The 20217-nt window shown below is 50.8% G+C and overlaps 7 protein-coding genes across 8 annotated transcripts; 5 read left to right on the forward strand and 2 right to left on the reverse strand.

The window, feature by feature from the left end:
• Positions 1 to 1224: 1224 nt before the first annotated feature.
• Positions 1225 to 2014, forward strand: L3040_004739 (uncharacterized protein; the record flags this gene model as incomplete). The annotated part of the gene is made up of 3 exons (XM_007291124.1): positions 1225 to 1431; positions 1545 to 1762; positions 1810 to 2014. The coding sequence occupies 3 exons, from the start codon at positions 1225 to 1227 to the stop codon at positions 2012 to 2014; spliced, it is 630 nt and encodes a 209-aa protein (XP_007291186.1).
• Positions 2015 to 2763: 749 nt separating this feature from the next.
• Positions 2764 to 4369, forward strand: L3040_004740 (uncharacterized protein; the record flags this gene model as incomplete). Its single annotated transcript, XM_007291123.1, has 2 exons — positions 2764 to 3387; positions 3437 to 4369. 2 exons carry the CDS (start codon positions 2764 to 2766, stop codon positions 4367 to 4369), a joined length of 1557 nt encoding a protein of 518 aa, XP_007291185.1.
• A 1970-nt stretch (positions 4370 to 6339) lies between these two features.
• Positions 6340 to 7764, forward strand: L3040_004741 (uncharacterized protein; the record flags this gene model as incomplete). Its single annotated transcript, XM_007291122.1, has 2 exons — positions 6340 to 7543; positions 7640 to 7764. 2 exons carry the CDS (start codon positions 6340 to 6342, stop codon positions 7762 to 7764), a joined length of 1329 nt encoding a protein of 442 aa, XP_007291184.1.
• A 1471-nt stretch (positions 7765 to 9235) lies between these two features.
• Positions 9236 to 10850, reverse strand: L3040_004742 (uncharacterized protein; the record flags this gene model as incomplete). Its single annotated transcript, XM_066156319.1, has 4 exons — positions 9236 to 9732; positions 9866 to 10009; positions 10118 to 10466; positions 10668 to 10850. The coding sequence occupies 4 exons, from the start codon at positions 10848 to 10850 to the stop codon at positions 9236 to 9238; spliced, it is 1173 nt and encodes a 390-aa protein (XP_066011735.1).
• An 847-nt stretch (positions 10851 to 11697) lies between these two features.
• L3040_004743 (uncharacterized protein) lies at positions 11698 to 14533 on the forward strand (the record flags this gene model as incomplete). 2 transcript variants are annotated; one of them, XM_066156321.1, is made up of 5 exons in its annotated part: positions 11698 to 13022; positions 13078 to 13688; positions 13856 to 13981; positions 14342 to 14391; positions 14444 to 14533. In XM_066156321.1, the coding sequence occupies 5 exons, from the start codon at positions 11698 to 11700 to the stop codon at positions 14531 to 14533; spliced, it is 2202 nt and encodes a 733-aa protein (XP_066011737.1). The 2 variants fall into 2 exon arrangements, with proteins under 2 accessions (XP_066011737.1, XP_066011736.1); XM_066156320.1 differs by lacking the exon at positions 14444 to 14533 and adding an exon at positions 14441 to 14443.
• Positions 14534 to 14627: 94 nt separating this feature from the next.
• On the reverse strand, positions 14628 to 17067 carry L3040_004744 (uncharacterized protein; the record flags this gene model as incomplete). Its single annotated transcript, XM_007291118.2, has 7 exons — positions 14628 to 14664; positions 14747 to 15192; positions 15422 to 15486; positions 15547 to 15747; positions 16123 to 16388; positions 16435 to 16807; positions 16860 to 17067. The coding sequence occupies 7 exons, from the start codon at positions 17065 to 17067 to the stop codon at positions 14628 to 14630; spliced, it is 1596 nt and encodes a 531-aa protein (XP_007291180.2).
• Positions 17068 to 17503: 436 nt separating this feature from the next.
• Positions 17504 to 18286, forward strand: L3040_004745 (uncharacterized protein; the record flags this gene model as incomplete). The annotated part of the gene is made up of 1 exon (XM_007291117.2): positions 17504 to 18286. One exon carries the CDS (start codon positions 17504 to 17506, stop codon positions 18284 to 18286), a length of 783 nt encoding a protein of 260 aa, XP_007291179.2.
• Between the last annotated feature and the right edge of the window lie 1931 nt (positions 18287 to 20217).

Consider the following 20217-nt stretch of genomic DNA (forward strand, 5'->3'; position numbering starts at 1 on the left):
GATATATAAATACGTTTTCGGCTTACACTTAATAAAATACAATTGAATTATACGATTATAAATTAAAAAGTAATGTTATAAGTTATATTTTGTATATAATAACTAGCAATAAAAGAAAAATCCGCATTCGCTTCCGATCCGCAATCGCTTATGCCGACTAAGACTGAAAGGATAAAAGGAGGCCCACCTAAGCGAGCCGACGATTAGATATAGAGAGCTTTTGCGACTGCAGAGGTGGACAGAAAAGCTCACAACGATGCCTTTCCCAGCTTCCTTCTTCCACCAAGCGTGCGAACGAAAATCCGATTATCAAACGGACAGAGAGAGAGGTTTGTGAAGCGACTGCCTCTTCTCTATATATGTTGTTATAGCTGCCGGCCTTAGGATGTCTGTCGTGCTTCAAATGGCGCCTGAAGACTCCAGCCACACGTGGGCTGGGATATAGATGGGATCACTCATGCCACAGGTGGTAGAGTCTGAGTAGCTGCTATCAGCAGGTGAGGCTCCGATGTGTAAACCTTCCATGTTTGGGCAACATATTGAAACTGAACTAGGTAGCCTGCTCTACTCATTCTTGTTGGGCCTTCTGATAAGGAGCGGTAATGTATATATATATATAATCAAATATTGAATCGGGCGACGATGCTTCCATACGAGAGTGATCCTCGGGCAGAGGCCGAGACCGAGATAGAGAGTCACGAGGTTGAGGGTGCAGATGAGGGTGCAGGTGAAGGTGCAAGTGAAGGTGAATTCACGTTGTGTCGCTCCTGCCGATTCTCGTTGTTTCGATTTGTCCTTTCCCGATTTGGCCAGTCCACCTTGAAATGGCATCGAGCCTTCCCACCTTCGCACCATCTCTACTTTTCCTTTCGACCTTCCCACTTTCACACCTTTACACCTTTATACCTTCACACCTTCATACCTTCACACCTTCACACCTTCACACCTTCCTACCCTCCCGACCTGCTCACTTTCTACTTCCCGATCCCTTCAAGTTCACTTTCTCGTTCACGTCCGCGTCTTCTGAACCCTCAACAACATACTACAACACATCCAGGCTTTTGGAAAGAAGTCGTTACCCGACTACTTCTACTTCTACTTCCCCTTCCACTTCCCCTTCCCCTTCCCCTTCCCCTTCCCCTTCCCCTTCCCCCATTCATGTGATCGGGAAGCCACGCCACCCCACGCCAGGAAGTTCGAGAGAGAAGAAGCAACCGCAGCATCATGGCCACGACCATGTTCAGGTTCGAATACCAACTCGCCCAATACCTCCAACTCATCGAACTCGTCAGTCGATGCGTCTGTTTCTTTCTCGCCCTCGTTACCTTGATCCTAGCCATCATCATGTCGATCTACGCTGTCAAGTATGATCTTGAGGGAGATCCCGAAGCAAGTGGTAGCATGTTTCCTCCGCTCTTCACTTTCATCTTCGTATGTATCCATCCATCTACATCTACTTTGACCTCGACCTCGACCTCTACCTACCCGCCCCAGCAATGCTTGATTTATTATCATTGAGATGCGGTCCTTCTGATGATTTTCAGGTCTGCGTCTCTCTACTACTCAACTCCGAGCAAATCATGTCGCGCGCCGCCTGCTACAGTACCTCTCGCCTCAAGAGGCTGCATCCTGTCTTCGTCGTAGCCATTGACCTCATGTGCGCGCTGGGCCTGCTCTTCTCCGCCTACATTGTCATTCCGCCTGTTGATTTCATGCGTTTTCCGCTGATCGGTGCTACAATTTGGGTCTCTACGGCTCTTGCGTAAGTCGTGCCTCCTTGATTGCTGGAGAGTGCTGACACGGAAGCAGAGCTACGCATTTGTTCGCGTCGGTCTTTGCTTGCATCGAATGCGACAAGAAGAGGTTGGCCTACAGAGAGCAGAGACGACAAGAGTTCCTCAGGGTAGGTAGATTGAGGGCATTGAGGTCGGCCCGTATGCGAACCGATCTGCAAAACGAGCTCGCGGCCCGTATACAACACGAGCTCCAGGTGCAGGACGATCTTTCACACTGATAAGATGGGGCGGAGTGGATGGAAAATTTACGTTCGTGTATTGTATGTTGCACCGAATGGTATTCTCGAAGATAGAAGTTTTGCACATCGAATTCTCTACCAATCGAACATTTGACGGTATCCAGAAGTAAATTCTTTGTCACTTTTGAATTTTATCTAGCATAGCATTGTTTATGCTAGCCTAGTATAAAACATTATTGTAGGGAAATAACTACGTACCTATAGACGGAACAGAGAGTACTAGGTATCCTGAGGGAAGAAAAATAACACCGGAGATATCGATTGCACAAATCCGGGGGGATCGATACAAAGGGGTCCGTATAGAAGCCCCATGAGCAAGCCAAAAAGCAAAAATGAGGTGGGTAAAGTACCTAGTCACGAGGCATCGTGGCTAGTTGGCGCTAAGTAAGCAAGAAGTGGGGTGTCCGCCTTCAGTACTTACACGCTCTTACACTCCGTATACATTCGCACGCCCGCATACTTATCACGTCCAGTCAAAAATTAATATCTTCAATTCTTGTCGTCAGACAGCAGGACTGTTTCTTGTGACACGACCTAAGAGCAATTAAAGGTCGTCCCAACGCCTGCCTACCACGCGTGGCTCATTCAGGCGCGCCCAGAATATCTCCAGCCACCGGCTTTGACCGCATCGCATTATTCTACACGTCCTCCGCATACAGACGAAACCGACACGATACGGACCCGACGCAGATTCTTCTAGACATCGGCTTGGAGACTACGCTTTTCCGATGGAGATTCACCAAGTGGCTCTCGCCGCTCTCGACAAAATACCCCAAGCTATGAAGACAACGAGCACGAGTCATCGCGATATTGGGGCCAGTAGTAGAGTCGCATCAACGAGCGCGACGACGGCTGCCGGCATGCGCTCTTCCGCGGCGAACAAAGAGATTGTTGGCGACGCTGTCAACACCCCTGAAAGATCTCAAGCTCTAGGAGGAAGCGATAGATATATGCGGCTATCCGGGCAAGAAAGAGACGGTCCCAGTGGTGCGCAGCAGGCCCTGAAAGTAACAACATCGGGTGACAATTCCCAATCTACCACCGACGGTCACGAAACCACTTCGACCCCACCAACTTCGGCATCTGATGGCTTCTCTTCGCAGAGCACTAATCCAGACGGGCAGCTATGTCATCTATCACAGCTGTCGCAGCTAGCAGCGACGCAACAACCACTCGGCAATGCATCTTCGACGCGACCGATGCTCTCGATAGCTCAGACAGCAGGCCAGAAGAGGACTGCGGATGGGCAGGTTAAGCCTCTATCTGTATCGCCTGAAATTCCCAAGGCGCGTGGACATTCCAGGAATACTAGCGCTATCAGCAACGCATCTTCTGTTAGCAGGATTGGGGAGGTAAGACACACGCAATGCCCACCGCAACCCATCCACTGACACTCTCAAGCTTTCTTCTGAACTCCGAACGCGTCTCTCATATGCAATGGTCAAAGTCAACAAAGGATGGCAGTCCAATTCAATCGATGAGGTCGAGTCTCTTGCTTCCCAGGCTGGCTCTCCAACGTCATCTACATCTACCTTGCCTAGTCGTCGCGCTTTCATCACCTCCCCTCGTGCTGCGATTGCGACTTTACAGGCTCAGTCGAGCAATTCCAGCAAAATGTCGCAAGACTTCGACCTTTACCCCAGGGGCGAACCACCTTCTTCCCAAACTTACGAATCGTTCTGGCGCAGCCATTCGACACCCAACTATACTGCCCAGCCGCAAATTTCTCGCGCACCTATAATCTCGCCTCCTCCCTCGAAAGCCTTGGGACCCCCCGCCGATATCCGTCCTGCTGTACACTCGCGCCGATCTGGAACACCGAAATACAGTAAACCGCCGAACATGCCAGGTCACGGATCAAATTCTCCCTACAACGGTACTCCTGCTCCCCGGACACCACTTCGTACGGATGGCAGGGATCATACGATCATCCAGACGCCTGTCCAAAAGACCATCCAAGAACAAGCCGCTATCGAGACCTTGATTTTCATGAGCAGCCCAGGGAACTCGGGCAATATGGGCCACACGTTTCCTCCGCCTAGAATCCAAGGATCACCGCAACAAAGCCCCCTCCGGTCCGAGTTCAGTGCACATAATCGCGCTCCGCACGCAAGAAGAGTCGAGTTTGATCCGGCGGTGCCCAATGTGAGCGCAGGTCGCAGTGAAGTTGCAGAGTACAGGAGCAAGATCAGAAGCCAAGGGGTGAGCCAGAGCGAGGCAAAGAGTGAGGAGATGAACCGATTCTTGGACGAGATGCGGGATTCCAGTAGTGATGAAGAGGATATACCCCTCAACTATTCCAGTCCAAGGAGAATTGCTCCAGGAAGAGTCTAGCTTGGTGGACGGCGTTTCTCCAAGTACATACATAGGGACCACACAGGGACGATTACATATACGGGGACGAATTCACGGCATCTACATACGGAGTTGTTGCTTGTATCTCTAGTGTCACGGAGCTTTTGGGCGTCATGGGGACACCCTTCTCGCCCTCGGAGACTTGTGATCAACGATCTCTTTCTCGTCCATCGAGGGCTGAACGTGGACTTTAGGAGTTCTTATGGGATAGGATGGGTTGGCATGGGACGGGACGGGATGGGACGGAATAGGTGCATCTTCTGCTGGTGGTATCGCGTGATACCTGTGGATTTTGGGGATTAATGACTGTATCCTGGATAACATCTAGGCGTTACATTCTCTGGCACACTAGATGCACATGCAGTCTTACAGCACACACATTGACGTTGCTCTTATCTTGCTTCAGCACCGATCTCATCTTGGTAGGAATCTTAGCCAAGGTTACCTATCTTTCCATCCAGCCTCGCGCGAGCAAGTTAAGTAACAAGTCGTTCCTGAAGGGCAATGCCGATCTGATCACGGCTTCTCCCTAGGCCGCGGGCACGACCGACGTCACGCGAAGCAAAACAACGACAAGGTCAAAGGGTCAAAGTTCTTACGAACCGACGATTCGCAATGCGACGGATGGCCACATTCCGAGCTAGTTTCGGAGACATGCTGTGCGCGCTCTACCGCTCTCACTGTTTATGCCAACCCACGTCCAGCCTTAAGCCGTCCCTTCATCGATCGGTACGATGGATGGCCCGTCCGATGTCCTGGTTTGGTTTGGCTGGGATACTCGCTCGTATGGACGTCGCGATTTGATGATGTTCATGATCTGCGCGCGCAATGAGACAATAACTGCTACAGCAAAGAGAGGGATTTGGCAAGAGCAAGCCTTTTTTTTTTTTTTTTTTCCCTCCCCCTCCCCTGGGTCGATCATATCAGCTCGGCCAGCCGCCGATCGATCAGTCACGTCTCTACTCAATCAGAGCGGCCTCCTAGTCGACGCCAAAGCTCCCGAACACTTGACACGGATGTTCCGTTCGCCTCTTTTCCAAGGAGAAACGCGTGTTTCAATCCGTCAATATCTCAGACGGACCAGCCAGGGCTCGGACCGAGGCACCAACAATATCATACAAGCTCACAAGCGAGACTTGAGACTTTGAACTTTGGACTTGGCTTTCAGCCTCAGATCTGCATTGCATGTACAGCCACAGCGGCAGCCACAGCTACAGCTACAGCTACAGCTACAGCCACAGATGGGCCCTTGGGTGGACGACGAACTCACTTCCGGCTCCTGGTACTTGTCATCTCAACTCCATCTCGGAATGCCCTGATTCCTTCCTTCATGCCCTCGTGCCCTCATGCCATCACCCAGCCCCAAACATGTCCCCCCTTCGTGCATGTTCCGCGGATACAAACTGACCGGTGGACATGTCGACAATGTCTACAGACAGACAGAGACGAGCTTGTCTGTCGGTCCCTCCCCTCCTACCTTCTTGCCACACCCTATGTCTGAGCTCTGCAACTCACACGTTTTACCCTTTCGAGGCCATCCTATCGAAACCCTTCCAAGACTTAATGCGTAAAACATCTTCTGCATTTCTCCTTCCAGCCGCGTAATCAGGTGTAGGTGCACCTCTTTTCCTATTTCGATTCCTTGTCTTCTTCCTCTATAACTATCATCATCTCTTTGCCCATTCATATTTTTACTCCTGCATCTTTGTTTCTGCATCTCTATTCTCCTCTTGTTTCTTTTCGCCATTTCTGGGGCGGGTATCCATTCTCATATATATTTACATATTAATATTGTGCTGGGCATCTATTTTTCTTTTGTTTTCTTCCTCGCCCAATCTTAACTGCATCTATTCATTCATTCATTCCTTCTTTGAAGCAGACGGAATCTTCGAGCTCGACCCCTAATTTCTTGATTCTACCACCTGGTGTGGATTTTACAAACTCTCACGATGCTTTCCGTAGTAGCACTTCAGACGCTCCTCCTCCTCGGCCTGGTCACACTCGCCCTCGCCGCCCCGTCGCCCATACAGAAGCGCAGCTTCAAGGTCGTTCGTGTACCCAATCCCGTATTTAATGGTCGCAGTCCCGGTGCAGGTACCAGGGCGCTCATCAAGGCGCACAGAAAGTATGGCGTGGCACTTCCTCAGGGCCTGGTCGATGCCATGAACGCCGCCAGCGCTGCGAACGCCCCCGCAACTGCAGATACCCTCACGAACTCGGCTATCGCCCTTGATGCCACCAAGAACAATGCTGCCGCCGCCGCACCAGCAGCCACCAACGCCACCGGCGCAGGAAACGGCCTCGTCACCGCGACCCCCGAGGCGGGTGATGTGGAGTACCTCTCTCCCATCATGGTCGGTGGCCAGACCATGAACATGGATTTCGACACGGGATCTTCTGATCTCTGGATGTTCAACACGCAACTCAATCCTCAGTCCCAGACTGGTCACACCAACTTCGACCCCAGCAAGTCCGCCACCTTCCAGCCGATGGCCGGCGCGTCGTGGCTGATCTCCTACGGTGACGGATCCGGAGCCGCTGGCAATGTCGGAACGGACACGGTCAACATTGGAGGTGCAACCGTCACCAACCAAGCCGTCGAGCTCGCGACCGCCGTCTCTTCCTCGTTCGTCAGGGACATGAACTCCAACGGACTCGTCGGCCTCGCCTACTCCAAGCTGAACACCGTGCAGCCCGCGCCGCAAAAGACCTTCTTCGACAACGCCATGCCCTCCCTCGCCATGCCCGTCTTCACCGCCGATCTCCGCAAGGCCTCCGTCGGATCCTACGAGTTCGGCAACATTGACGAAACCAAGTACAACGGCACCCTCAGCTGGGCCGCCGTCAACACCACCAACGGCTTCTGGCAATTCTCCTCCAGCAAGTTCGCCGTCGGCACCGGTGCCCCCATGGACATGCCCGGCGGACAGGCCATCGCCGACACCGGAACCACCCTCATGCTCGCCAGCGCGCCCATCGTCAACGCCTACTACAGCCAGGTCCCAGGCGCCGCCAACAACCAGACCGTGGGAGGCGTCACGTTCCCCTGCAACACGCAACTGCCCGATCTGATGGTCGACGTCGGAGGAAACTACATGGCCAAGGTCAAGGGAAGCGACATCAACTTTGCCCCTGTTGACGCTGCCGGAACAAGTACGTGTGATTCGAATCCTCCCCACCTCCCCACCTCCCTTCTCCTTTCCCATTCTTGCGGTTTCCCTCATGCTAACCACCCTCTTCCTGCTGCAGCTTGCTTCGGTGGTCTCCAGGGCATCAACAGCGACCTCCAGATCTACGGAGACATCATGTTCAAGTCTCAATTCGTCGCCTTCAACGGAGGCAACAACTCCCTCGGCATGGCCCCTCACCAGTAGAGTGAAGTAGCGTAGCGTAGAGTTAGAGTACAGTACAGTAGAGTAGAGTACAGCACCGCCGCATAATCAATAACAGACCCGGAGTTCCTATTCTCTCTCTCTCTCTCTCTTTTTCCTTTTTTTTTCCTTTTTTCTTTTTTCCTTTTTTCTTTTTTCCTTTTTTCTTCTTTCCTTCTTTCTTTTTTCCTTTCCTTCCCTTTCCCTCTGCTCTTTGCGTCGTCATGCTAGCGAGGCGAGGCGAGAGATATATTTGGGGGGCCTGGGGGGGGAGGGGGTGGGGGAACGGGGGGGACGTCATCATTGGGGAGGTTGGAGGTGGTAATGTCTACTCTGGGTACGAATCCACGACGGAAGCGTTGCTGCTGCTGTGTTTTTTGCTTGCCCCTGTATAAAATCTCTTTTTTTTTTTTTTTCTCCTTTCTTTCTTTCTTTTCTTTTCCCATCATCATCAGCATCATCATCATCATCATCATCACACCTAGACAGGGGGAAAAAGGAAAAAAAGAAAAAGAAAAAGAAAACAGAAAACAGAAAACAAAACACAAAAAACATACATACATATATACACAGAAAGGCATTGCCTTGAGTGGGATGGATAATGGGGCTCTAATATATTAATCTGTAATCTGACTACATACATAAAATAAGAATACATCGAAATTTTTCAAAAATATTTGGCAGCCTTTTCTTCATCTTTTTTTTTTATCTTTTCTTTTCTTTTCTTTTCTTTTCTTTTCTTCTTTCTTTTCTTTCCTTCTTTTCAGTCAGCCACTCACACGCGTGCGACAATCTCCGCCTCGGGCTGAAACTTGCCACCAAGACCGGCCGCGAGTGATACCGGTACCGTACAGTATCACGTCCTCAGTGAGACGATAATACTGTATCAAGTCATGTCACGACCATTCATTCGATCTACGAATCGTTGCGAACGGGTGAAACAGCGCCCGAGCCCCGGATCCCAAACAAAACAACCAATACAACGATGATGATGATGATAATGATGATGATGATGATGATGATTCCAAAACAGAAACAGAGGCAGGCAAGTGCTTTCTTTCTTTCCCTCAAAAAAAAGAAAAGAAAAGGGGGGGGGGCCTGCTTCAGCCCCTCGATCCAATCCAATCCGTACAAGAAACACGAAGCAATCACTTCAAACACACCTCATCCATCTTTCTACCCTCGCCGGGACAGTAATAATAATTTATGAACAAACACAGGCGCAAAGCGCAAAGATGGTGCTTTCCTTTCCTTTTCCTTTTCCTCAAATAAAGCAGAAGAAATAGTAAAGAAAGAAAGGGCTGAAGAGAGACAGCCCACCAGCACCAACGCCCAATGATCCCTCTCTCCGGCTGTAATCCAAACACGACCATGAAAAATGAGAATGGAAAGGAAAAGGGATGCTCTGCTGGTAGGTACAGTTCGTAGCCGACCGAAATACCCCCCCATAAAAGTACCTACCCCATCACCCGAGCTAGTTAGTACATAAGTTACTCATTCCGCAGCGGGCGCGCGATCGGGGATTCTTTTTCTCCCTGTCGCCGGTTCCAGTCTGGCGTCGTCTCTTCGCATTCGGACCCTCCTCCAGCCCCAGCACCAGCCCATGCCCAAGCCCATGCCCAAGCCCAAGCCCAAGCCCAAGACCGGCCGGGCTCTCGGTAGCAGCCTTTCTCTTCGCCGTACGCCGAGCCACGGGCAACGCTGCGCCCCGGAAATCCCGCAGCTTTGGCATGTCGTACGGGATGTCATCCTCGGTATCGTCGTCGTCGTCTGAGTCGGCCTCCATGCCTCTCAGCAACTCATCAATGTTCATTGCCGCGTAGTTACCAGGTGAGCCGGTCCGTTCCTGACCGCGTGAGGGCGAGGCAACGGAGCTGTGGGCTTTGCGTGGGGACGGGGGATATTCTCTTCTGCTTCGCCTTTTGCTGCTCATCCGACCCTCGTGGTGGGGGGGATCCGTATCGAGATCTACTTGATGGGGGGAGTCAGCAACTCTCTCACCATGGGCATGGTTTCGGTAGAGCGCAAAGGTCGGATGTCCCCTGAAATTCCAAATAGGGACGGACGGCCAAAGAAGGAAAAAGGGGGTTTCGTCGATACGTACCGTGGTCGAGGTAGTTGTAGTCCAAGTCGTAGATCGGCTCCTCCCGCTCTACGTTGGACCGTCCCCCATCGTCCTCGGTCCAGTAATCCTTCCAGGTGATATCAAGTCCACGGGAAGGGTCGTGGGGTAGCTTCAAGGGGCTGCCTAAATAGCATGACAGTCAGCAAGAGCCTCAAGAATTATGTCCGTCTCGAGATAAGACATATCACCAGAAACCGCAGGATAATCAAAGTGAGCCCCTCCGATACGTACGGTTAATAGTCTGGTGGTCTTTCAACTCGACCGCTTTGCCCTTGCCCTTGACGTCTCTATTCTCAATGGCGTCCCTCTTCTCAATACCCATCAACGCGTAGTCCATCTCCCGGTGTTTGACAAGCCTGGCTGCATCATTCTCGCCACTGATCATGCTGTTTCTGCCGACACCAACCAAATCGGCACTTTGTGGACATTGAGACACAATGGTATCCTTCGCCTTGGCGCGGACGTTTCCAGAGCGTACAGACAGGCCGGCCTGCTTCATTGGAATCAGATATTCCAGCTGGCTTTGACCAGAGACGGAAGGAAGATCAGATGACAAGTAAGGCCAATCCGCGAAGACGGTCTACTCAGCAGATTAGCTCGTTCGTTCGTCCGCTATCTTTTTTGCACATCACACCCCGGGAAAATCGTAGGACTGTCTTGTCTGTCTTGTCTGTCCCACACTCTTTCTGATCTCTGGTTGAAATTTGGCTACAAGTACTTGCAGGATTTGGGATCGGCAGCTGGGGGGGGGGGGGGGGGGGGGGGGCGGGGAAATACTGACCTCGTCACAGGAGTAGATTGAAGACGGAGATGCCGGGCGCGAAGATGCAAAGTCAGTGCCGTAAGCTGGGTGATAGATGGGATGCGAGCTTGTCAATCCGGCCAAAGAGGACTGGCCGTTGTTGTACGATGCAGGGCGCAGCAGTAGTCCGTATTCCCGGTCCGGGCTATCGAACTGATTCATATTGATAATGCGTATCAATGTTGAAGAGATGTGATACCCTTGTGTTTGATATTCGTGGATGAGAATAGAATGAGGGCGGGGGGGGGGGGGGGGGTTGTTAATATGGTAGCTAGCGGTGAATGTTGTTGTGCTTGTAACTGGGAAGCCGTGGTGAGAAAATGAAAGATCGGCTGCGGATATGGAGAGGAAGGAAGGAGCTGCTGAGATATTGACACAAAGATTAGCCAGCTCTTGGCTTGGGAAGGTGCTACGTAACTACTTTGTTAAGGACTCGGCTGCCATATTGGTTGACGGTACTTCCAATTTGGTCAGCCATATGGTGGGGCCTGTCTGGTTTGTTTACAATCAGAAGCTTAAGCGAAACCTTGTGCGGATGGGCAGAGGAAGGACCAGGCAGATAATTATTTCAGGTCATGGAGAACTATTGCCGCACAGATTTTGTCTCTAGACGTATTTTGGATTATAAAGCGACAGAAACTGAACTACTCATCGAATAGAATATTTATACGAGACTACAGAATATCAAGGGTGGTAGAAGGGGCTAGCGAGACGTATCTCTCTAAATGCCAAGCCCGAGTACGATATATATCCTATTGCTTTTTAGGATGAGTTCGTCTAGAGTATTTATAACCGCTTCTTAAAAGCTGCGCATAGGGAACCTGAACCCCTATTTAAACTTTCTTATTCACCCACTTGGCAAGTTTCCTACAACATCAATCTGGGGTTCTCGTTCTCCTCAGCAAGCTTCGAAACACACCCTCACCACTCAAACGAGACTACTTGACAAAAAATAGCTCCGCTTCCTCTACACCTTATTCCAAGGCCAACCCACCCCCGAGATCCAATCATGGCAGGCAGCGCCCCGAAATGGACGGAGGAGCAGATCGCTTTCATTATGGCGCAGAGCATTGCGGGAACCAAGAACTCAGAGATCGAGAACAAGGTGAAAGAGAGATGGGCAGAGAGAGCAGTAGGAAAAGGGGCAATCGCGGGCTTGATCAGGCGTCAAAACAAACCCAAAGCCAATACCGGACGCTCTCGAGAGAGCTCAGTCGCTGCCTCGTTGCGATCTGAAGCCCGGGAGTCCACCAAGGCTACCAAGCCGCAGCCACAAGATATCTCACCTTCACTTCCAGAGGCACCACAAGTTCAGGATCCGGCTTCAGCCAGCACATCCCCGGCCACCGCGCGATTCTCGAAATCGAACTCTGGAACCTCACCAGAAGTTTTGAAGGCACATGATACTCCAGAGACTCCTGATGCCTCGCCCCAGCTCCCTCCCAAATCACACCCACGATCTCCCCCAATTCCTGGACTTGACAATCGTCAAATTGAAGTCAATAGCAGCCCAGTATCTAGCCTGCCTTCTTCCCCGGTTGTCCAAAGAACTACGAGTCCAGCTCCTGAGGCCGAAAGATACGGAGCCGAGAACCGAGCGAGCAGTACTTCCCCATCGTTACCTCCTCTGTCTTTCACAATCCCCTCAATTTCAGTCACAGGTGCTGCCACAAGAGAGCTTATCGACGAGGAAGCCGAAGCCGACATCAAGGAGCTTTCGTTAGCAGCACCACCTCACGAAGTCCCTGAATCAGCCCAGCCACCATACGATTCCCTGGTCCCAGGATCGGTGAATCCAAGCCTGTCACGCGAAGTTGATTCCCAAGCCACCGTACCAAATTCACCTGTCAGCGCGAACGAGCCAAAAAAGGAGGCTATCTCTAGCGCCGAGACAGCTGCCCCCACCATCGTCGAGGAAACCTCACCAGCACCACTCCCTGCTGCTCTCGAGGAGACAGACCGAGAGATTGCTGACTCCTTCATCGAAGACTCATCGGTCAACATACAAGCAGAGCTTCCCGAGCCAGAGCAGCCTGCTGAAGAAGAGCGAGCATCAAAGAGAGTCAAGACCAGCCACGAGCCGAACGAGTTCGAGATTGACATCGAAGCAGAGATCGAACAGCCCGAGTCTACCGACAAGATGGAAGTTGAGACCAAGATGACCCAAGCTTCAGACCTCTCTCCTCAAGCCACTGCCTCCACCACCGTCCCTGACCTCCGCACCACCACCAAAAACAACCAAACGACCCGATCCCCATTCCCGTTCTCACCCCCAAAGATGATTGTTCCGCAGGCAACCCCCATCATGCCAGTGGTGGGCGGCACCCTCTTCGAGTAAGCCACCCACCACCTCTTCTTGACAATCAACTAGCTAACAAAGCAACCACAGCTCCCTCGGGTCGGAGATCGTCCACTTCATCGTGGGCCCCAAGCGAAAAGACTGCCCAATCCACACCAACCTCCTCACCCAAGCCTCCCCTTCCTTCAGCCAGCTCCTGGAACTCCAGACTCCCGTCCCAGGCCGCGCCGAGTACGCCCTTCCAGACTCCGACTCTGACGCCGTCGCCTTCGTCTTCAACTACCTCTACCGCCAAGCCGTCGACCTCTTCCCCGGCATCAACTCCCCCGGCACTCTCGGGCAGCGAGGATCCGACGACGACGACGACCACCACCACGGCTACGACGGCTACGCCAATTTCACCACCGCCGTGGCAAGAGCGATCGAAGTCTACATCCTCGCTGACACGCTCAGAATGGTGCACCTCGCCGATACGGTGATTACCGCCTTGGGAGAGGCCTACCGCCAAGGCAAGACCTACCCAGCCGCCGCCGACATCGCCCTGGTCTACGCTCGCTCCCCCGCCGGATCCCGCCTCCGCAAGTTCATGGCCCGCTGCTACCAGGTGCTCGCCGATTTCGAAGACGCCGATATCGAGACCGCTGGCTGGTCGCCCACCGAAGTCCACCGACTGATTTCCGAGGTCCCGGAGCTGTTTGTCGGTAAGCATGAGCGGCCCATACTCGATAGAAACAACCCCCCTCCCCCTTCCCCCCTCCCCCCTCCCACCTTTTTCTTTCCCTTTCCTAGTGTCCCAGGTGTATTTTTACTCCTTGATATATCCCCAACACATCCAACAGCGAACGATGGCTAACCTCGCGACCACCAGACTGGAGAGCTTTGAACCGCAAGAGCAAGGCCTTGGAGTCGACGGAGCTGAGCGCCGATTTGGTGTGTGCGTATCATCTTCACGGACCGGATGCGGAGTGCGAGTTCAAGGGCTTGGTTTTTAACGGTATGTTGGAGTCCAGATGATGACTGGGATGGTGACTGATGCTGCGCGTTAGACATGGGGCGATAAGCATGGCCATTACCGCATCTTCTGCTAAGCTTGATCATGGCGTTCAGGGTGACTGGATGGATGGATATGCTTCGCAGGATAGAGCGGCATTGTGTCTCTCGCGAAGCCCCGGACACTATTCGGTTCTTCGGATATGGACAGACTGGTAGTTTACTTCTTTTCAATCTCCTGCAGCTCCTTGCTTCGGAGAAATGAGTCTCGGATCAGTCGCTTGACTGAGCATAAGATCGCGGCAGAAAGTATAGAATTTCAAAATAATGCACATATTTCCCCTTCTTAACTCTTCAAATTCAGCTGTCCACTTCGACCATGAATCAACATTAGCGAGAAACGGCATGGAGTCAGTAAGTGTCGGAAACTTCCAATGCTGAGTTTGATTTTCTTATTACGCAGTAGAGTCCCCGTCTACAGGGCACATCTCAAAAGACACCAATCATCCGCCCGGCTCATCAAACCGCTCTTATTAAAATAGAGCCGTGCGGGTAAGCAGGAGCTGAGAGTATCGTATCGTACGCAAAACATGAACAAGAACCACCAAAAACAGATGCGCCAAAGAAAGCCGGGTATTTCATCTCCAAATCTACTTCTTCGGAGGGTACTTGTTCTTGAAGAGGTATCTATGACAGGTCAGATGCCCTTCTCTTCTCTCAAAACTCATACTTATGATCCAAAGTGAGGAGGGAATCTGTGCAGACTTACTGGCTCAAGAAGTAGTCCCCAGTAGCAAACAAACCAACAACACCAGCCCAGGCACCAGCCACCTTCCACGTCAACTCTCCAGCAGCATACTTTCTGTACGCACCAAAGCCCAACCCAGCGCTCAAAGCAACAACTGCAACAGCATTTCCAATGTAAACCGGGTTGTCCCTATTGGCCTCCAAGTTGCTTCGGGCCTTCTTCGCCTTAGCCTTGGCCTCCTTCTCTGCCTTCTCAGCCTTTGCCTTGGAAGCTGCGTAAGCCTCCTTCGCGCGTGCCTCGATGACCTCGGCTTCGTGCTCGATGCGGTCTCGTTGGGTCTCTGTTTTAATTGTCTGCGAGGCGAAGTCTGATGGGACTGTGTGTACGGACTCGGTGTCTACATCGATGAGGGAGACTTCAACTGGGGAATCAGTGTGCTCGAGCTCAGGAATGGCGGGGGCACGCTTCTATCGTTGGATATTAACATTTGTCTTAAGGTGGTTCATGTGGCCGTATCTGCCGATATTATCGGGTCTCTTGATGTCGGGGTATAATGAGTTGCGCCCTTAGTCCATGCAAAGGAAGTTATCCAGCTTTATTGCATCTGCTCTTCTCGGCGATGCGACGTCGATAAGATCAGACACGGCCCTGGCAGATTATGCATGGCTACTCAATTGACAAGTGAACTGAACGTACCTCCTCTGCCGTTTGTGAGGGGCCACTGGCTGCTGCTGCTGCGTAGCTCATGATTACTATGTTGTCTAGGTATTGCGAGCAGAGGTCAGCAAAACAAGTGATTGCATTCGCGAGTTGAAGCTTACAGTAAGGAGAAGGCTTTGAAGAAAGTAGGGGATGAGGTTGTTGATGAAAGAAAGTGATCTGGTGAGGTTGAACGGGAGGAGTGGGTTGAGACCCAGGAGAACGAATCCTGCAAGTTCTTGTGGCTGGAGACTGAGAGACTTGCACCAGAACGGAAAGCTGGGCGCCTGACGTAGGCGGCTCCCAGAATAGTGGATCTGCATCTGTGCTCAAGTGTCAAAAAAAAAGTATATTTATATTTGTATTCAACGATTTACTGCGATATCTAAATTGCATTTTTATATTTTGATGTTTTCTTCGTATCAGGAGCGAAAGTCTTTGACAATATATGGGTATCCATCCACATTTCACTGGGAATAAATCAGAATAACCAATGAATATCCCTAAGGATCAGCCAGCTAGCTGTACGGCATGAATGATCAGGGACGAAGATCTTCAAGTACAGAACTCATATCATAGGAGCTTGTTATTCCTAATGTACAGTTGCATACAGTACTCCCTCCGTATGCCTCAAGTGTATATTACATGTCCAAAGCTAGCATCCCATCAATTCGATGGTGAAGCCGTGTTTGACACACTCGCAGCTGTTAACTTGCCGCTGTCATGATGTGACTCCTCCGCTGGCTTGTTCTGCTCAGCTTGCTTTGCGACCGCCGGCTTCTTCCCTTCGGCAGGTTGCGCAGCGCTGTTCTCAGAGGCTTGGGTCGAAGGACTTTTCGAAGGCTCTTCTCCGGATTCAGCAATGCTTTCTCGAGCCCGGATCTCCTCCTCAACTTCATCCTCGTCATCCTCCATCTCGGACCCATACTCCTCAGGGTGCTTTCGGAAACAGTCTTGCATGCCCCTACACAGAGTCAATAGAATCCTAGGTATCACTCCCAGTTACTCACTTGAACTTCTCTATGCACTCTACTCCCTTGGGCTCTTCAGTCGAGTACACAAAGCAGCTGAACGCCGCCTTGAACTCCTCACCGCAGGTTCCGTGTGCCATTCCTCCCAAGCAAGGACAATCCCAATTGATCTCCCCCGTTTCTGGATTGAAAGCCCCTTGTTGACCCGCCTCCTCTTCCAAATCCTCCAATTCCTGCTCTCCGTCCGCCTCTCCCTCAGTCGTAGTAGTCCCCTCAGCAAGCCGTTGCTTGTTCTCCTCTTCTGCAATCACTTGGGCTTGTCTCCGTCTCTTCTCTTCCACTATCGCATCGACCGTCGGCTGTTTCGACTCCTGAACATTTTGTATCGACTCATCAAGCTTGTGGATAGACGCTGCGAGCCCAATCAGCTCATCTAATCATATTATACCCAACCTTCAACCTACCTTCCGGCTCCTCCTCAAACAGACTGCTCGTATTATAATAGTACACTCCCGCACCCGCCAATGCCCATCTCACAGCACTGCTCTTCCAGCCCCTTGACTTTTGCGCTGGTGGCGCCGTGCTTAAAAATCGTCTTGCCGGGCTTCGTGTAAGAGTCGTTCTGGAGGATGCGATACGCCGGGGCGCTTCTCGGAGCGCCGACTTGAACATTCCGGATAGATTCGCAGTCGAGTGCAGAGATTCAGCGAGCGTATAATTGGACAAAGGAAATGTTTGTGGTGGTCATTAGAGCTTAGAGCGAGGATGTGTTTTGTAAGCGTCGGGATTTTTTTTCTCCCCAAGATGGATCTAGCCACGTGATACGATTAGGATCTCGGCCTCCTAGTAACCGACTTCCTATTGTCCCACTGTAACACTTATCGATGAGATAATTAGACTCATTCTTGCCTTTGTATTTAGATCCCTTCTTGTCTTTTGCATTTAAATTTCCTCATCTTCATAGTCGTCGTTCATTTTGCCCAGAATTCCCTAGACTCTGTCGAAATGGCATAAACTCAACCCCATCTTCAAGTTTCTTCCCACAACATCCCCAGAGATATCTTAGTCTTGGCTCCCTCCTACCTACCACAACGTACTACTCTCCCCAATGGCTATGGACCCAGTGACCTCCTGGCAACCAGCAGATATCTTCTCTGCCACCCCCAAGAACCACAAACCCTTCGCCATCATCATCCTAAATCAAGCCCTGGGTCTACCAGCCTCCGTCTACGCCCGTCTCTGGGCGAGCTCCATTTTCAAAGTCGCCGCCGACGGTGGCGCGAATTGCCTGCACGATCTGAACGCCAAAAATGGAACAGACCTCAGTGTCGATGCCGTAATAGGTGATCTGGACTCGCTACTTCCTGAGGTCAGGAAACACTGGGAGGAGATGAGCATCCCGGTGATTCATGACCCGGACCAGTATTCAACCGACTTCGGGAAAGCTGTCAAGTATATCCGATCCTCGCCTGATCGAGCGGCTATAGATATCGTGGTTATTGGCGGCCTAGGAGGGCGTGTAGACCAAGGCATGGCTACGCTCTCCCACTTATACACCTTTCAAAAAGAGCCAACTTATGTCTCTGGACGGATGTATCTACTATCCAGCGAAAGCATCACCTTCGTTTTGAAAACGGGTAAGCACCGGATTAAGGTCAAGGAAAGGTACGAGGGGATTGAATTGGGGAGGCACGTGGGCATTATTCCGCTGAAAGAGCCGAGTGTGATAAGTACGCAGGGACTGAGATGGGATGTTAATGAATGGGGGACGGAGTTCGGGGGACAGATGAGTACGAGTAATCATGTCAAGGAGGATGAGGTGGAAGTGCAGACGACGAAGGATGTGTTGTTCACCATTGACTTGGATACACCGAACGCGAGTCTAGCTTAGATTTAGTAGGTTGCTATGTATCCAGACTGCTGAAGCACTTGGCTGGTATTCTACAGGATACTACACATAGATAAATAGATGGATATGTTTCATCGGTCTTATGAGCAACTGACAATCTGCCTCAGCTTACGAGACCGAAATAGGAGGCCTTAGACGAGAGAGAGAGAGAGAAAGAGAGAGAGAGAGAGAGAGAGCATACAAGATCAATGATGTGATACGAAGATAGCTAGGCAAGGGCAGGCCCGAGACTTGAGCTAGAGACGCGGAGAAACCAACCCAGACCGTAACAGCAGTGATAGCTATCCTACACCACGCTCATACAGAGTTCCGTAGATGTTTACCCAACAGACATACCTGCAGTATGACATGGCAGTCTTGCGTCGAGATGCATAAGATAGCGTTATACGTTTGCGAGGCTAAGCGATTCTTCCTTGTCTTCGGAGTTCCTACCGTTGATCGCGCTCAAATCTTAGATTCCGACTCTCGTACTTTGATTTTCAAGTTTCCTGCACTTTGTTCGTCGCATAGAAGGGTTCGATTCAGCATTGTATAGACCAATCGGGTTGGTGGTATTCATTTGGTCTGCAAACCCCTGGTAATTAATTGATTTAACTCCTCCCGTCGACGATCAAGAGTGAAGATTCTGACGATGGTCCCAAAGGCTTCGTAATCTGCCCGGTACAAGATACGATATGAAAACTCTGATCTAATCGCTTTCCTGAAGCGAATCAGTTGAAACCTGGCAGCCCGAGCAAGTCTAAACAGTAGCAGTGGTCCAAAATCCCAAACTGGGCGAATTAGAACTCAAGGGGTATGGCTGGTAAAAAAAAAGGTAGGATCAACTAGTAGCGGAAATCGTGGACAGATATTCGAATCCCTTCGATGTCTCCGATGTAGAGATGTATTCAGAAGGGGTGAGGGCTCGTTGATATATTATAATATATTATAATACAGCTCATCAATTATTGTGCGCTAAGCACCATATGCTTACCAAAAGCTGTTGGAAATACATCTCTAAATCAATATTAGAACACTCCCCTTTTCTACACCGCTCCGACCATCACCCTACGCATCGTCAGTATATAAGGAAATGATCTTCATCCAAGGGGCCCTCACCAGTTTGAAAGGATATGTTTATCGATCGCGTTCAACGCCCGGATTAAGCGAGCGCTAGCGCGAGCAATGGATGAGCTCCGGTAAACAATCGGAAAGGTTGTCCCTGGCCCAGGGACGTGTTCAGCTGAGTGAATTGGCGAGAAAGACACGTAAATATCTGCAAACAAACCTGCCAAGGTTACAATTACTACTCAAGAAAAGTTAGGAGATCCGGCTAACAGAAAATGCAAGATCTGCGTAGTGATTTCCTGTCGTCTCGTTGAATCATAGGTTAGAACTTGCCGATCCCAAACCTCACAGATTTTCAAGGTTTGCTTTGACAGGAATCTCGCGTAGGTGTACTAAGTGTATAGAGAAGCGGAATCCTAGCGAAAATGATCCGCCCATTGATAACAGAATCGAAGATGATAGCAATAGGCTCCCTACAGGTCGTTAGTTTTCCCTTGGCAACAGGTAATCGCTGAGCACCCGCGAAAGCATACTTCTATCATCCGGCTAGAAGTATCCAAACACTTTAGTCTCTCTTCCATCTTCCTTATGCAAGTATGTTACAGAAAGAGAAACACATATTCCAGCGACCTCAACTGCGCAATGCAATAGAACCTATTCGTCATCTCAAAGGCTCAACTTCCTGAAATGTTTGAGATTAGATGCAGGTATAAATGTAGAAGCGGGAGTAAAAGTAAAAATGACCGCGAGGCTTCCTTCCTAGTCAAGAGACAACTACGGGGTCTTGGTAAGTGAATATTGAAGGGATTTGTCAAAACCTCTTGTAGGGCTACTTGAGGAAGATGAACTTGTTCTCGGTTCAGAAA

This window comes from Drepanopeziza brunnea, assembly GCF_022702325.1.
Source record: "Drepanopeziza brunnea f. sp. 'multigermtubi' strain 214-2 chromosome Unknown ctg7, whole genome shotgun sequence".
Classification (NCBI taxonomy): Eukaryota; Fungi; Ascomycota; class Leotiomycetes; order Helotiales; family Drepanopezizaceae; genus Drepanopeziza; species Drepanopeziza brunnea.